The sequence below is a fragment of the Gossypium hirsutum genome, chromosome D01 (assembly GCF_007990345.1).
Source record: "Gossypium hirsutum isolate 1008001.06 chromosome D01, Gossypium_hirsutum_v2.1, whole genome shotgun sequence".
Lineage (NCBI taxonomy): Eukaryota > Viridiplantae > Streptophyta > Magnoliopsida > Malvales > Malvaceae > Gossypium > Gossypium hirsutum.
The window spans coordinates 57,205,924-57,224,772 of record NC_053437.1 but is presented as its reverse complement, the minus strand read 5'-3'; the positions used below and the strand labels follow the sequence as shown (position 1 = coordinate 57,224,772).

Here is an 18,849-nt window from a genome sequence, read left to right as displayed (position 1 = left end):
CAAATGAACTTAAACAACCATTTGTCCTGTTAATCCGTATACTTATTTTTTAAATAATTTTGATTTTTATAATTTCAAAATGAATCTAGACAAACAAGTGTTCAATCTCAAATGAACTTAAACAACTATTTATCTAGTTAATTGTTATACTCATTTTTAAAATAATATTAATTTTTTTAATTTGTTTCTAACATGACAATAAATCGACACTGACATGACACTTGCGAATCATCATTTAACACTAACATGAATCACCACATAAGCATTTATTGGCCGAGTCAAAACTGAAAGTTCAAGACTCAATGGAGTGAAAAAAATGGTAACAGTTTTTTTTTTTTGAAAAGTTGGAAAGGTTATTAAGAAAAAGTTGCCAACAAATCATGTTTCTTCAAGTTGATTATTAAATCCAGTCGGCAAGTGAATAACTTGATGTGAAAGCCCTTAATAGATTTTTAAAATAAATTTGAGTACATTAGCCTTTGCTAAATAACCCAAAATTGTAATTTTGTTTTTCAAAACCGAATACCAACGAGAAATGCGAGATTTGTTGAAAAAGTAGAAGAGAACAGAAGAAGCTTTTTCAACCCTATTTATGAGTCTATCACTTTACTTCTGCCTCAATCACATGCCTACTATCTTCAATTGCACTTATTTTTCGTTAATAATATGGGAGACACATCACCTAACAAACTAGCCCATATAATAAGCCCATCCCACCGATAAAAACTGCCCTATTACAACATGGTCAAATTCTGTTATTAGTCCCTATAAATTTAATCTTTATATTTTAATTTGATCAATTTTAATTTCAATACTTTTCGAATGCTAAAATTTCAGTTCTAACTCAAATTGTTAGCTTAAACTCTACTATTAGTCTAGTATTATAGGTAAGTTGTAGATTTAGTCATTATTATCTAATTTAAATATTTTTAGTCCTTTTAATTTTGAAATTCAATCTTAAGTCAAACGATAGTTATCAAATCAATTAACTAAAATAAGGGCTGCTTTTGTGAACATTACTTGGCAATAATAAGCTAATCCTGTAGATTAAATAAGTAGGACATAAAATTTTGAAAATAGCATAATGGTATTAGGACTGATAGCAAAATTTAACCAGATCTAAAATCTGAAAACTGTCTCGCTTGCCGACAACCAAAAGAAAAAAAGGAGCAACATGTGAACGACAATGACCATCGTCGTATCATCTTTTATTTCAGGCTCTTAATAATTTCCAAGATTGATTAAAAAACGTTATCGCAGATTGATTTTATATATTAATATAAATATATGAAATTGTCTTCATAAATAATTATATATTTTATAAGAAAATAAAAACATTTTGAAAGATTATACAAAAGATTAAGACAATTGAAAAAATAAATAAAAACATTCAAAAAGTTGCGTTTTTATATTATATTAAATGAAAATAAAAAATAAAAACAAAAGATAATTTATTAATCTCATCTCATTTTTGACATTCATCTTTCATTATCGTTTTATTGAAATTAGTTTGAATGAAACAACATAATTAAATATCACGTTTCATTAAAAAGAGATTTGACTAGCAAATTAAACAGGTGAACAACTCGTGAACACCACTGTATTAGACCATACTTGCTTTTTAGATATACATTAAAGGAAACAGGAAGGAGCGGGGAAAATGTACCACATCCATTCACAATCGTATAACCAGTGCTCCTATTTTTAACTTACAGTAAAGACTATTAAAATAATATCTACAATTTTTTTTAAAAAAAAAGTTAGTTAGTTATGATTATTATTTTATTAAAAATATATAATTTATAAATATACTTTATTATTCCATTTTATTAAATACATAATGACTACAGGCATCAGATACTTGACATGATCAGACTAGGTCGTATAATCCATAAATAACCATTAATCTTGTTTCTTAATTCTTTTTATCATAAATATAAATAACTAAATTATTAAATTTTAAAATATGAATTAATGGCAACCATTTTTATTCATATCATATTTTAAATTCACTAAATATATCATTTATTCTTTAAATATTAAACAAGCCAACCGAATCTTAACTCAATTGATATAGATATTATTACTAGTGCAAAAAGACAATTTCGAGTGCACTGAAACGCATTCAAAGGTGAAGCCAGAACAAATTTTTAAGGGGGCCGAATGAAATTTTAATTTTTTTATAATCTATATCTTTACAAACTTTAAAGGATTATATCGAATTTTTATAATTTTAGGGAGCCAAAGTATAGTTTTACCTTTACTAATTTAAAATTTTAAAAAATTTCAAAAGCCTAAATAGAAATTTTACATTTTAGGGGCTAGAGCACCTGCCAGCTCTCATGTATCTGCCTCTGAACACACTATCCTCTTATTTAAGGATTAAAAAAATTATGAATTAATTTTAAACATTCCATCAAGAAGAGTAAATATAATAAAAATCCTATAGTGAAATTAATGTTAAAAAAAATTATGCAACATGACAAACGGTCATACTAAAAAAGATGACAAGACTGCTGCTCTATTATTTCGAGAAAATCATTTTCAATATTAATCTAAAAATAACTAAAAAAATTGCACAAACATTGGCGGCGCGTGATAAAATATCATCTACCTACCAATTTCCCTCAAAAATTGCGGCCTAGAAAACAATAGATAAGGTCTCTTACCAATCAAATTTGCAATCAAAGCCTTAAATAATGCATAAAGGCCAGCAGCCATCCACAGGTTTGGTTTCAATTTAAAGCCATACTTCTGTAGATGCTCAAGCAGCTTTCTGGAATGGACCATCAGATCTGAAACCTTGACCAGGAGGTCCGCGACCACGTCCTCGTCCTCGTCCTCTCCCACGTCCACCTGCAACCAGTGATTTTAAACAAAAATGGTGAATGTAGTTGTTCTAATAAAATGATGTGTAGGCATGCATTGAATATGAGGGAAAAAGAGAAGCTAATCCTTTTATGGAGATTCATATATATTTTGTTTTCTTCTAAACCAATAATCAATCACATACTTGCAACTTGAAGGACTATTAATAAAGATTATTGGCAATACACTGGACGTTTAACCATGTGTAATCCATAATTTATGCTCTCTTTTTAAAGCAACTCATTCGCCAAAAGAAAATTCTACCAGAAGTAACCACATGATGACATTATCAGCAGTGATTGATAACAGAGAAACCCCATGATGACATTTATCAGCAGCGATTGATAACAGAGAAACACTGCCTAAAGACTCTCAACTAAGAAAATAGCTTCTTGTAAATGTGTTCCTTGAGAGAAAAAATATTGGTTTCTGGATACGTCAAGTCACTAAACTAAAAGTTAAGTCAGTAGAACAGATCGGCAAAACCAAAAGAAACATTGGAAGCAAAGATTTACCACGACCCTGGCCAGGCAATGGTCCTGATGGATCATTACCGTTGTAATATCCTGAATCCCGCTGCATATTTCCACCACCATACCCTCTACCACGCCCTCGGGAACCACGTCCCCTCCCACAACCCTGACCTCTGCCTCCATAACCTCGACCGCCATCCCATCCTCCATTCCTATGGTCCACCATGCCACCATTGATATTGCCTGCACAAGTTAAACTTACACGTAAGTTTTGTTTCACATGTGCTCCAATAAATTCATGAAAAAGAAAAGACATGATTTGATGATACACAGCACAAATCTGGATAATAGACTTTCCCAATCAATCACCATGCCCAAGGATTATTGCCATCTCATTCCAAGAAAATGCCTTAGAACCGAAAATCAGTTCTACAGATATTCAGATAAAGAAAGCATAAAACGTGCTACTAAACGTAGCAACTATTTGCAACCAACAGAAGACACAGCACCAACTGTGCTGTCAAGACTGTTTCTTTACTGTCCCCTTCACCCTTTTTATCACCAAAAGGATATAATTGAATCTTAATTTATCATCAAATTCAAGTTTCCATTAATCTCATCACCATTCTAAGCACATCCATGTTTTGAAGTTCATATCCAGTACAAGTTGAAGAGAGTAAGATACCATAGCTGAATCTGTGGAAGGATTTTAACTCTAATTGTCTCCAACATAAAAGAATGAATATGACTTTTTCCAAACACGCCTTTATGACTCAAACTTAGGTCACGATTATTTCACATCAGTACAGAACAAGCCATGCTGTTTTGCTTATATACCTCCATATTTTCCTTGACCAACATGTCCTTTGCCTTGGGTGTCAGCAGAGTCCTCTAATTTGCATAAGATGGAGTATAAATATCAATTCATACCAGACACAGCATAAAGCAGACTTGCATAATCACCAATAATCGTCCATTATTGCCTTACCCCCTTCATTTCCCTCAATTTCGGCTGATGCCTTCACTTGATCAGTTGGAATTGGAGGTTGATATCTAACATCATAACATGTTGCAGACCGAAAGAGCAGCATGCCAAGACAATCATAGTAAATAACAGGGCTCAAAGAACAATAATATATTCAACATTGTGAGCTTTTAAATACAGACAAGTAGTGGCCAATTACCCTATTGAAGATGAATCCAGAACTTTTTTAGACAAAGTAATCATGATTATCGAAACATGGCTGAGTGGTTTCTAGGCTGTTCAAGTAAACCATAGATTAGAGGCGATGAGACATCAGTTCTAGCTAGAAAATGAATGCCCGAACTCAGAAAGAACAGGAAATCTAGGTTCTTACGGAAGAAGGCCTTCTTCTAGAGGTTCCCATGTATCAGTTATGTCTATTGATCCAGTTGATGTGTTCTGATGAAGACCGGCAATCCTCCTCTGGAATAAGTTAGAACATTTTAGTACAAAATCGCATAAAAAGAGGGAGGGAGATTATAAAGATAAGAGCAATCGCATTTCATGAATTTGTATCTTTCTTTATCTTTCTAACTCCAAATTGGAGAATATGCAAGGGAGAGATATAACAAAACCAACATCTTCCCAAATGCTTAGAGATTACATTGTCATTAAGAAAACGAATGACGCAGCTATGGACATGAATTCATAAACGAATAAATAACAACAAAATTAAGATAAATGAAACAATAACCAATTAAAATCAAACAACTACCTTAATTAATTCAGCAATCATGACAGTCTTGTTTATAGCTCTACCTGTAGCTTTAAGCACAATCTCGTTTGCACCTTTCTCCTGTAAAACAAAACGAGACCTTAGCTCAACAACAGAATATTTTTATAACAAAAATACGCTACTCGCTATTTTAACACACTTAAATTAACGCCTAATACAATGCAAATATCCGACATGAAAAGAATAACAGAGGAAGGAATATTAAGCGAAACAATGAAAAACCTGAAGCAAAGTCATGGCGTAAGAAATGTAATTCCTCATTCTCCCTAGAGCTGTAATCCTCAGCTCATTCTCGTTTATCGGCGTCTCAGCCTTCGGCTTCTCCACCTTCTGGTACCGGTCCATTTTTTTCTCTGCCAAAAGGGGAAAAAAAACGCGCTTCAAATCTCAAGTTTTTTTTTCTCAGTAACCAAACAGAACCGAAGCTTGGAAACGAATCAGCGATTCAATGCCATCAAATAAAACGAAATACAAAATCGAAATAGAAAAGGTGAAATCGAGATCTAGGGATAGAGAAGGAAAAGGAAGAGGTACCTGGCGAAAGTGAGCAGTTGCGAAGGGGGGTTTGGTGTTTTGAGTTACGAGAAGAAAGGGTGAAAAGTAGCGCTCTGTTTTGATAAAAGGGTAGAGCCGAAGGAGAGATATTGGCGGGGTTAGGGTTTAGGATGATAAGTTGGCGGGCTTCCAACCTTTCCCATTATCCATTCAAATTTTGACACGTCAACTACTTACCCTTTACTTACCAATCAAATTCAAACAAAAGGTAAATTATACCAATAGTCACCTAACTTTAGGGTAGCTGACAAAACAATTATCTAGGTTTCATTTCAATCACTCAACTTTTAAAAAGTTACAAAATAGTCATTTTTGCCATTTTCCGTCACAAACGTCACGGTAAAGTGACATGGCAGGTGACGGCATCGTTGGTGTCAAAAAATCGTTCAGTTGGCCGGTTACTCTCACTTTAACAGCCCTACTAGCAATATTTTAGGGTTAGAGAAAAAGAAGAAAAAGAGGAAAAATAGAGATGCCTAAAGTGATTTCGGTGTGCTATTGTGGAAACTCAGCCAAATTAAACACGTCTTGTTCCAATGACAACCCAAGTAGAAGGTTTTTTTGGGTGTAAGAAATTTGGCAGTGGATTTCAAAAACCATGTTGATTTTTCAACTGGTTCGATCCACCATTGACACCCTATTCACGAATTATGTTGTTGGGTTTTTTGAGAAAAGTAAGGACATTGAAGGATGCAAGGAGGAGGGAGAGAATAACCTGATTTTTGGTGCTTGTATTTGTAACTGTTTTGTTATTTTTAAACCTTAAAAATCAGCTTATGTTGTTATTGTTAGCATTGAAAATCGGCTAATGTTTTATAATATTGTTGCTGGTATATTGTTGCTTATGTTGGTATACATGGCTGCTTGTATACTTGGCTAACCAGTTCATGTTGTTGTTTACAAAGACTTGAAATGGGATATTTTTGTTGATTACAAATTGTTTTGTAATATTTTATTGCTTACAACAGTTAGAAAGAATGTTTAATCTTCATTTCATTTGTATTTCTCAATACTAATATATCAAAAAAAGATAACAGATGGAAACAAACATTTGTATTTCTCGATTCTCACACATTTGTTTTTTCAATACTCATATGTTAGAAGAGAAGAGATAACACAAATAGCATGGATCAATGCTCATATATTAAGGCCAAAACGCCAAACTGTTTACAAAAGGAATGAGGGGCAAATATTGCCAAATTTTCCTCCAATTTAACACAATTAAACAGATGTGAATTGTAGGGAAATTTACAAAAAAAAATTCAATGACTGTATGCCTAAGTTTATCAACAGTAGCAATCATAAGAAAATTTACAAAAATTTGTTTGCCTAAGTTAATAAATCAGTAGCAGGCAAATTTACACAATTTCAAAAAGTTAACAAAATAAGGTCTGTTCACATCATCATCAATGGTTTGTCATGGATGACTCTTGAGTAGGAGGCATCCATCTAACAGTGGTTGGTTTTCTCTTGAATGGGAGCTTTTCTCTCAAGGCAGCTTGTTGATAAGTTGGGGAAATTTGTAATTGAGTTGGGGCAACCTGTTGAGTTGGGGTACTCTCTTGTTGATTTGGGGTAGCCTGTTGCTGAGTTGGGACATCAACTTTATGTCATTTGACCTACAGGAATAAGTGAAATCTGTCAAACAAATTCATAAACAGAAGTATACTATAACTTAACTTAAGGCAAATGACTTACTGGAATGTTTTGGCCAACTTCCCCTTTTCAACTCCTCTTTTTGTGGCTTATTCTTTTGCATTTACTGCACCTCATGTCCACCCCTCTCTTGCTCAACCTTTCTGTTGTTTGTGGTTCATCAAGTCCTTTCCTTCCCACCTTATTAGGTCTGCCAAGTGGCCTTCTTAGTGTATGAGACAATATTGGCAGCATGTTTGACAAAGAGGCCCATTGTTTAGGACTTCTTACTGGCCTTATAAAGTTGGAGTAAATTTGAAGTTGGGTTTGCTTGGTGTACCAGGTTTGTACATATGTCTCTAGGAACTCATCTTTTAGATGAATGACAACTAATGCATACATGTAAGGGATGCCCATGAGATCTCAATTCTTGCAGGAGTAGGAATTCTCAACTAAGTCCACCACATGCTGGCTGCCTGGACCACATTCAACCTGATACTTGTCCCCACCAGCATGTGATGGAACACACGTAAAAAACAGCCACCATGCTTGGTTAAAAAATAATCCTAAAATAATATGGTCCAGGCATCCCCACCAACAATGATACACACACATACACCTAAAAAAACAGTCACTACATGCATATTATAAAAAAATACTCACCGCATGCATATTAAAAAAAAGTCAACACACCAACAATCACTACATGCATACTAAAAAACACTCACTAAAACAACATGTGACCAGCAACATGAAGTTAGAATAAAGGCATCAGAAAGATTTAAAATGGTAACTTTACCTCAATGAATCTTTTATATTTACATCCAGCTTTTTCTTGATCTTTGGACACAACATTCCTTTCTATTTGTCAGCTTATTCTTTCTTCTTCACAATAAGCAACATAATCTTGGTCCTTATTGTTTCTATCATGGTCAGAATAGGCTTCCCTCTTACTTCCGGTATCATCTATCAGTAAACAATAAAAATGATTAGTGAATTGCTAATGATTAGTAAGAAACATAAAACATAGGGGTTTACCTTATTAAATGATTCAGAAAGATTATTCACCAACATGTCAAAATAGCTCCTAATTTAGAAGGAGACCTTGACCAGTGAGTAGGGTTCTTTTCCTTCAACCAATCATAAGCATGCTGATTGGTTTTTCTCAGTTCATCCATGGCATCCTCAAAATCCCTTGTAGTGCTTACTCTGGCAGCTTTCCAAAGCAAATTTTTCAATTCCTTTATCTGAAAACCAGCCTTCTTAAAATTGGCATGTAGGTGCCTAACACAGTGTCTTGTTTCTGCATTAGGAAACAACATACATATTACTTCTAAAAGTCCCTGCAATTAGAACAAATACAGTTTAATTCTTTGAGAAACCCTAAAATCTAAATAGAAACAACATAAAAAAATAAATAAATAGAGTTTTACCTTTTGTTTGTCAGACATGAAAGATATCTGGTACGAGCTCACAATTTCCAATTCTATTGCAAGCAACTTCAAGAATCAAAGCTATGATGCTTGTTTTTCACTTTCGATAGCAGCATATGCAAGAGGATATATGCCATTATTTGCATCTATCCCAACAGCTGCAAGCAAGTAGCCACTATAGTAGCCCTTCAAGAAACATCCATCTAAACCTACTATCCTCCTACAACCAGCCCTATAGCCATCTTTGCATGCCTGCAGACAGACATACATCATTTGAAACAACATGTTATCCAGATAATAAATTGTTGTTGTTCCCTCATTTTGGGTTTTAACCTCCAACAAATACTCATAATCTTCTCATATTGAGCCTTATGAGCTCTTTCAATTAATTTCAATGCCCTAAGTTTAGCCCTCCTGCATTTGGTTAGTGAGACTATGCAACACAAATCTCTTTTGACATCTTGTTGTAATGATTTCAGAGAATAATCAAGATCATCAATGATTTTTTCTTTATAATGTTCACCTATCCAAGCTAATGTTACATTCCTATTTTTATAGACTTTAAAACAAGTATGGCTAGGGTTTGAACTCCTAATTTTCTAATTCTGGTCAGTAAGGTCATTAGGGTTTAGCCTAGAGACCCATATGAACCAATAACATTTTTCGCTGCAGACTATTTTTGACTTTTTTAAATCATTTTTGAGAAACTTAATAAAATAACTATTCAAGCGACCATACTACTTGGCAGCTTCTTTTAGACTGTCTTTATACTTAAATAACATTCCAACCTTAAGTCTAGGATTACTCATGTCATTCTCTAGGTTGAACTCAGGCCAATTTTGGCCATCTGAGTCAAATTCATGTACACTATCTAACCTCCCAGAAGTATCACTATCACACAATTTATCTACTTCTATACCATCCATGTTTAAACCATCTAAATTAAATCTTATCCTATTAGACACATCACTTTCAGATGCATCACTACCAGACACATCACTACCAAACATTTCTTCTTCATTCTCATTAAAATTGTCATCAATAAAACCTGCAAAACAAATTACTCATCAATAAAGGCAGACAACATAGGCAAACACTTTAACCATTTCTGTCAAACAATAACTACTACAAAATACCCAATAATTTAATACAAACCCAACCATTTCTGTCATGCACATGGTAGACAACAACCAATACAAAATAATTTAATACAAACACAACCATTTTTGTCTTGCACATGGCAGACAATAACAGACAATAACCACTACAATTAAGAAGGTAAATAACAAATTTTGATATTGCCACATACAAAATAGCAGCTTGGATACAAACAATGGCAAATATATACAATAAACATTAGTTTGATAATGGCATTCATACAATGGCAGATACAAACAATAAACATCATGCACATGGCATATAATACACATTATATGTCATACACTTTAATAACCAAACCAAAATCCAAATCAAAATCAAAATCTAAATCTAAATCGAGATCGAAATTGAAATCAAAATTAAAATCAGAATGAGTGAGTGTTTCAAAATTGAAATCAAAATCGAAATCGAAGTCAAAATTAGAATCGAAATCAAAATTGAAATTGAAATAACCCTAAATAACCTTAAATCAAAATAACAACATTAAAATCCAAAAAATAAAAAAACTAAATGCAACAACTTACCTGTTAAAGTGGATGTAACAATATTGGTAGCTTCTCTTCTATTGCCCATTATCACTAAGAATCAAAAACACTGAATGGTTTCTGGTTTCGTCTTTTTTTCTCCCCAAACAAAAAAGACCAATCATAGCCTAAACCCTTATACCCTATTAATTGATTATTGAATCGATTTCTAACCCTAAACCCTTCTTAATTGATTCTCGAATCAATTTTAACCCTAAAAAAACCCCAAATCACCATCAAAATTTCCCTAAATCGATTTTTTCCCCGCAAATCCCCTTAATCCTAATTTATTTCTAATTTTTTACCCCTCAACCCATAACCCTTCAATTTTTTCCCTAAACCTGCCCCAAACCAAGACCCATCAGTCGCTTCACCAACGTGGCAATTTAACTTGCCACATCAGCTGGTTAACTTGCCACGTCAGCGATCCCATTAACACCCTAACGAAAACGGTTAATCAGTAATTATTTTGTCACTTTTTGTAACGTTAGTGACTATTTTGTAACTTTTCAAAAGTTGAGTGACTGAAAAGAAACCTAGGTGACTGTTTTGTCAGCTACCCCAAAGTTAGGTGACTGTTGGTGTAATTTACCCTTTCAATAAATTTTCATAACTAATATTTTTCAAAAAAAAAATTCTTAATTTTCATCTAAGTATGGAATAAAATGGAGTGATATTAACTGAGTTGAAAATAAAATCCCATTTACTACAACATATTAATTATGCATAAAGAGAGAATGTTAAAAAGGAAAAAAAAAATTAGATTTGAAATTGACAATGAAAAGACTGTGATTTCAATATAGTTTACGATATTGATAAGTTAAAATAAAGCATACTTCGAAAATTTTATTATAGGTCAATTGTCATGCATTTGGGAAGTAATAAAATATATCATGAATTAATGTTGTATCATTAATGGAAAAGAATGAAAAAAGGATACAGCAAATTATGTCCCAAGTGTTAGATGTGTTAGTAAGTGAAGCAGAACATTAGGATTTTTCAATATCTTATACTCTATAACAATATTTGAATGGAAGTGAAAATAAGATAGTACGGTTGGATTAACCAAATAAACATAAGGGAAAGTGAAATTGATCAGAGATCATTTAAAAAAATAGCTCTAATAGACATAAATTCTATGCAGATCTTAAGAGAAAATATATTGAATATAGTGTGGGAGAGAAAGTGTTTCTAAAAATGTCCCTGTGGAAAAATAGTCATCAAATTGGAAAGAAATGAAAGTTGAGTTTTAAGGTTTATAGAATTTGTAATATCTTTCATGTGTCAAAGTTGAGAAAATATTAGTTTGTTTCATTACATGTGAGTTCACTAGAAGTTATTGAAATTTTATCAAATTTGGCTCTTGAGGAAGAACTAGTTAGAGTCCTTGCTTGAGAAGTAAGTGAACTAAGAAATAATGAAATTTATTTAGTCAAAGTGCTACGGAGATATCATACTGTGGAAGAGATATGTATCTACAACTAGTAGAGTCGGATAAATTTTAAGGGGGAGAAATGTAACATCTTTAAAACCATTGAGTTGGGAATAACGCTAATATGAGACCACAAGTGTTAAAATTTTTTAAATAAATAATACTGAAATTATTTATGTTAAATAGGAAGGTAGTTGTATACCAGAAGGAATTGGAAAGACTCTTGTATTAAGAAAAATAAATATGAGGTATTGACTAAATTGTAAGAAAGTGAAAAGTGTATTGACTAGATTGTAAGAAAGTGAAAAGTGTTGGGATAAAAGTAAAAAAATTAAAAGTATAAAGGATTGAATTGAATAGAAAGTAAATAGAGGAAGGATTAGAAGTTAACTATACCAAGAAAGTGTCAGGAATCAAATATGAGATTGTAAAGAAAGTTCAAGGGTAAAATGGACATCTCATAATATTTATGAAAATAATTTCATAAATTATGGCACATTCTAAGCCTTTTGATTTTGATGAAATCTGTGAATAAATATGGGTCATTGGATGAAAATAATTATGTTGGGATTTTTATTATACATTTTAATAATTTTTATAAGAGAATATGACAGAATTCTCACCATCATTCTTCTCTTCCAACGCAACAATCATTTCATAAAACAAAATAAAAATTATTTCTTTTACAATTTGGTCATTTCTAGCATTTTTAACTAAACTAAGTTTAAATCCTTAAAAGATTTCCATAGATTTTTAGTAAAATCAATAGAGAAACTTTATAACAAGCTTTGCTTCATGAGAAGAGAGATTATGTTCATCTTGGAGGAGAGAGAAAAGAGGAGAAAGAGTTTGAAGTAAAAAAGCAAGGTAAGAATGGTGAGATTTTGTCATTGGTTCCATACTAGTTTCATTTAAAGTGTATGATAATAGTATTTAATCCTTGTTTTGACATTAAAACTTGTGTGTACGTGGTATGTTAATAAAGTGAAAGAGAAGAGAACTGATTGTTTGACAAAGGAAAAGAGGTAGTAAAGAAGTGAGAGAAGGAAGAAGGAAGCAAATCTAAGTATTTAAGTGTAAGTACTTCAAAAAAAAATTCCCAATTAAATCTAAGTGTAGGATATATTTAAGTTGTTATAACAATAATTGTATGATTAAATTATTTAAGAACATGATATTATTTATTATGAAATTGAATAATAAGTATTATTGAAATGAAAAGAATTTCAATGGTAAAGTGCATATACTAAGTGTAGTGGAATTTTGGTAAAAATGGACTAATTAGTTAGGTGTACAAAAGAATTGATATATGAAATAAAATAGTATGTTAGTGGATTTAAATGAAGTGTAATATGGTAGTGAGTTAAATTCAAAGTAATGTTGAAGTGGATTTATAGTGGTTACTAAATTTCATTTTGCCAATGACTAAATTGTAAAATATTCAAAAGTGACTATGTGTACTAAAATATTATAATAAAATATCCACGTGAAGCGATAAATGGAAGTGCAATGTCTATTGAAGTGAGAATATAGTGGTTATTGAATTATATGATAGCAGGGATTAAATTGGAAAGATTGTAAAGTTAAATATCATGAAATTGATGTAAAAATGACTAATTTGCAAAGCGTGTAAAAAATTAGAGTTATGAAATAAAGATACTTGAACTGTGAATATGAATGAAGTTCATAACACTCTAGAATAACATATTTTTATGTATTAATTATGTATTTATTCTGAGTATGATCCTGCTAATTTGAGCTATTTATGATCTTTTATCTCATAGGGACTAAATTTGAGGCAAAAGCAAAATTAAGGGCCAAAAGCGTGAACTTAGAGATAAAATGGGCCAATGTGCGACAAAAGGAAAAGTTGGTGCCAAAAGTGCAAGCATGGAGGACACAAGGGTTGAAATGCAAAAAGAAGATATTTTATTCTATTAAACTCTATTTTAATTATATTAAGATAATTAATATTGAGATAATTATTAAGGATTATTTTTAGGATTTTATTTTATTTATCTTTATTTATCTTCAATTAAATGTATTTATTTTTTAGGAATTTAAGTAGGATTAGACTATCTCCCCTAGCACTATAAATAGGGGGTGAAGTGACTCAAAAAGAGATCTATCTTTTTTTGTAAACACTTTCTCCCCAAAAGTTTAAGCTTTTGTTATTCTCATATTTCCTTTCAATAAAATGTCCATTTTTATTTTATTTATTTTCTTTTCTACCACAACCATGAGCCATTAAACTCATCTAGCCAAAGGTTGTCGAAAATCCTCAAAAGGGTTCGTGAGGCTTAGAATCCGTACTTAGCCTTTTCAACGAGTATTCATCGTTTCTCCGCACTACGGGGCTGATGTTTCCGTCCATGTCCCTTAAGAAGTAAGATTTTCAACGTATGCAAAGGCGACCACTTTGTATGTTTTAGGAATGTTACACAGTCGGTTTGTTAGCTTACTGCGTCAGAGGTTGGCGAGCCCAATAGACAAAATGGAGCGGGATTCACCATTGAGAAGCGCTGATCTAGTATAAGACGATCCCAGAAAAGCGGTTGTTGGCTAGAGTCAGGTTCTACCAAATCGTAAGTCTAAATCCTTTGAGCTGGTGGTCGTAGGCGTCCTCTTCCACTATAACTGGCTTATTCCATTTGGGAAGGATCATCTAAAAGCCGAGGATTGAACCCAATGTGGAACGAGACAATTTGAGGCTAGAGTCTCCCATAAGAATTTTCTTTCTCTCAACTCTATTTTTAATTTCTCGAATTTTTGATTCAATATTCTTAATTCTGTTTTTATTTTATTTTTTTGTTTCCAGATCCAAACCTTTAATTCTATTATTTTTTTATTTTTTTATTTTTTCAGGAACGTAGGTTTTCTTAGGCAAGATTCTACCGAGATTTCACGGAACAAAATATTGTGCAAATCGAGTCCCTGAGGATTCAACCCTATTTCTCTTTTACTATTCTTTTTCATTATTTATTAGGGATAGGATATTTTTGATGCTTTCAACGACCGCATCAAATTTTGGCACCATTGTTGGGGACTGGCAACGTACTAATCTTGTTTTTTGTTTCTTATGACCAGATCTGCTCCAGGTACTCTTGCGTTCGATTCAGAAATTGAGAAGACTGCTAGAGTCAATCGCAATGAGACAAAGTTACGAAAAAACAGTCAGTGGTGGTTGGAACTCAAAGAAACCCACCGCCAGAAATCGAAGTCGACGATAAAGCTGAGTCTAGGGTTAACGAAAACCTTACTCGAACACTTGAAAGCGAAAAAATAGAAGTTGACTCACCAGAAGAAGTTTTTAACGCTTGGGTTAACGAAAACCCGAATCTAGCAACCAACCAATAGCTCAAACGATTTGGCAACTGGCCGAAGCTCCAACAGAACAACGGCCATTGTGCATCGTGTATCCTACTGTGGATACTGATTTTGAGTTGAAGTCTGGTTTAATCTAGTTACTGTCAACTTTTCGTGGCTTGCAAAATGAAAATCCCCACAAGCATCTGAAAGAGTTTCATATGGTTTTCCTTAGCATGAAACCTCAGGGGGTAACTGAGGATCAGATTAAATTGCGTGCTTTCCCTTTCTCCCTAGCAGATTCCGCTAAGGAATGGTTATTGTATTTGCCCCCTGAAACTATTACAACTTGGGCTAATCTATCTCGTTTGTTTCTGAACAGGTTTTTTCCAGCGTCTCAAGCAGCTGAACTAAGAAGAGAGATCGTTGGAATAAGGTAAAAAGAAGCTGAGTCCAATTACGATTATTGGGAGCGGTTTAAAAAGTTGTGTGCAAGCTGCCCACAACATGGTATAACGGAGCAATCTCTCCTCAAATACTTTTATGAAGGTCTGAAGCCCGTCGAGATGAATATGGTAGACGTCGCTAGTGGAGGAGCATTGGTCAACATGACTCCCCAACAAGCGAGAGACTTGATCTCCATGATGGCTGCAAATTCTCAACAGTTTCGAGCCAATAATAAACCCCCTAGAAGGGTTCACCAGCTAAGTAATTCAACCTTAGAGGATAAAGTTGATAAACTTACTAATAAGATGAACTCTCTTATTGTAGAAAAAGTAAAGACAGTCCGGTTATGCGGAATATGTGCTACACCTGATCATACAACTGATGCATGTCCCAGTTTGTACGATGATACCACGGCCCATCTGGATGCTGTGGGAAATTTCCCTGGGCCGCCACAAAGGCAGTACGACCCCTACGCTAATACCTATAACCCAGGGTGGAGGGACCATCCTAGCTTACGTTATGGGGCCAATCCACGAAATAACCAACCATACCAAAATCAGTTTTCACAACAGCCGCAAGGTTCAGGTAATTTTCTAGAAACCATGGTTAACAAGTTAGCAACTAATGTTCTTGATTTTCAACAGAAAACTCTTAATTTCCAAAAAGAGCTGAAGGATTTTCAACAGAAAACTGAGGCGACCATCAGAGAGTTGACCACATCGATCGAGAAATTAACCTCTCAAGGGAAGCTGCCGTCACAAACAGAACCAAACCCTAGACAAAATGCAAATGCAGTAACATTGCGAAGCGGAAAGGTACTAGAACTAATTCCTAACAGGAATCTTAGCCAAGAAATTGCCCAGAAAAAACCCGAGAAAGACGAACAGGTCCGACCAAAGCCTCAATTGCCTAAAATTCAACCTCCATTTCCAGAACGATTCAACCAGTGTCGAAGAGGTAAAGAGGATAAAGAAATCCTCGAAACTTTTAGGAATGTTGAAATTAACATTTCGTTGTTAGACGCCATCAAGCAAATACCACAGTATGCTAAATTTCTTAAAGAGCTTTGCACCAACAAGTGAAAATTAACAGGTAATGAAAGGGTGAATGTTGGTTAGAATGTATCTGCAATGTTACAGCGGAAAATGCCAGCAAAATGCAAGGATAGGGGCATGTTTGCAATACCATGCAAAATAGGCCATTTGGGAATTAAGAAGGCTATGTGTGATTTAGGGGCTTCTATAAATGTAATGCCATATTCAATTTATGAATCACTTAACGCGAGTTTTTTGACAAAAACAAGTGTTATCATTCAATTGGCGGACAAGTCTGTTGTGCATCCAGAAAGAGTCATTGAGGATGTTCTGGTAAAAGTTAACTAGCTTATTTTCCTTGCAGATTTTTATGTGATCAAAATGGAGGAGGATAGCACTCCTGGATCTTCAGATCTCTTGCTGGGTCGACCGTTCCTTAGTATAGCTATTACTAAAATCGAAGTTCGAAGTGGAACTCTCACGATGGATTTTGATGGAGAGATCATAAAGTTTAATGTCTACGACGCCATTAGCCATCCGAGCGAAATCTTGAGCGTAAATCGTATCGACATAATTGACTCTTTGGTGGAAGAGAATTTTGAGTTAATTTATGGAGATAATTTTGAACTTGATGAATTTGAATTTGTTAATGAGTTATTATCTCCAAATACTAAACTGTTACCTTCTGTTATACAGGCACCAGAGTTGGAGTTAGAACCCGCAGGAAAGGCAAGGAAATTAGACATCCAAGAGTTAGAAGAAATTCGCAATGATGCCTACGTGAATGCTTGTATTTATAAAAGCAAGACAAAATTGTTTCACGATAAGAGAATAACTCAGAAGCATTTTTCGGTAGGACAAAAAGTTTTACTTTATAACTCCGTGTTAAAGTTATTCCCAGGTAAGCTTTGATCACGATGGCAATGACCTTTTATTGTTACTGAAGTGTTCACACATAGAGCGATTGAAATAGAGAGTGAAAAATCTGGAAAGCAGTTCGTAGTCAATGACCAGCGGTTGAAGCCATTTTATGAGAATTTTCAAGCCCACACGGTTGAGAAAATCCATTTGGAACCACCATAGAACCAATAATGGCGTCGAGCTAATGACGTTAAACAAGCGCTTGTTGGGAGGCAACCCAATTTTTATTTTTATTATTTATTATTTTTTCTTTCTTTACTTTATTTATTACTTTATTATTTTATTTTATTTTATTATTTATTATTTATTTGGATATTAATAAAATTTTCTTCTTTTGCTTAGATAAAACAAAGCGAAAATGCGAAGAATACCGTTGAGCAATACTTAGAGCGCATTGAGGCCCGACTTGAAACCTTTCGCCAGTAACTAACCGAGCTCATTGCCATCATATGCGATCGACAGTAACAACACGCGGAGTTTTTCTAAACTTTTCTACCTATTTATTTCTTTTCGTCCACATTGAGGACAATGTGCTGTCAGTAGGGGGAGGTACTCTTCGTTATTACTGTAATTTTCTGCTGTGATTTTGGTTGTTGTTGCTGTTGCTGTGATTATTTTTGGCTGGTGTTACTGCTTGAGGCTCCATTTTGTCCATATTTATTTAGAATCTCCTGCCTCTTTTCATGCTAAAGATTTTTAACAAAAATTGCCTACTGCTTGACCTACAAGCATGATTCTTGTTTTCTGAGGAAATTACAGATTTTCCATAATTGATGTCATCTCCACTGTTTTATTCTTATTAGGCTAAAAATAATTGTGATTCATACAGTTAAATTTATCATGCTTTTCATAAAATTGATCAAGTTTAATACAAAGTGGACACTTAATATTTTTGCATGCTAAAATATGTTCATGACTATTAAGGTAATTACTGAAACTTATTTTTGACACTTGATTTTTTTTCTCTAAAGTTCTCATAAAAAAAAGTTGTTATTAAAATGTCGTTTAATGTTTTCATGGTTATGAGTGCAGCTTAAAAATGTGACTGACTGAGTAACCGGGGTAGGGTGCTTGGGTTGTCATCCTATTTCGCGTCAAAAGGTTGTGTGACGTGTTAGGTAGAACTCCGCTAACCGAAATTAATTTTTAAGAACATGTTGGACTGAGTAACCAGGGTGGGGTGCTTGGCTGTCATCTCTCTTCGCGTCAAAAGGTTCGATGTGTTCTTAAGAAAAAATTATAATAAATTAGGAGTTTGCTGGGCTGAGTAACTGGGGTGGAGTGCTTGGCTGTCATCTCTCTT

General features: G+C 33.7%; 1 protein-coding gene and 1 pseudogene across 1 annotated transcript; one reads left to right on the top strand and one right to left on the bottom strand.

Moving 5' to 3' along the window:
* Window positions 1–2,493: 2,493 nt before the first annotated feature.
* On the bottom strand, window positions 2,494–5,745 carry LOC107921385 (glycine-rich RNA-binding protein 2-like; annotated as a pseudogene).
* Window positions 5,746–15,752: 10,007 nt separating this feature from the next.
* On the top strand, window positions 15,753–16,673 carry LOC107921539 (uncharacterized). Its single transcript, XM_016851379.1, has 2 exons — window positions 15,753–15,934; window positions 15,986–16,673. The coding sequence occupies exons 1-2, from the start codon at window positions 15,753–15,755 to the stop codon at window positions 16,671–16,673; spliced, it is 870 nt and encodes a 289-aa protein (XP_016706868.1).
* Window positions 16,674–18,849: the final 2,176 nt, after the last annotated feature.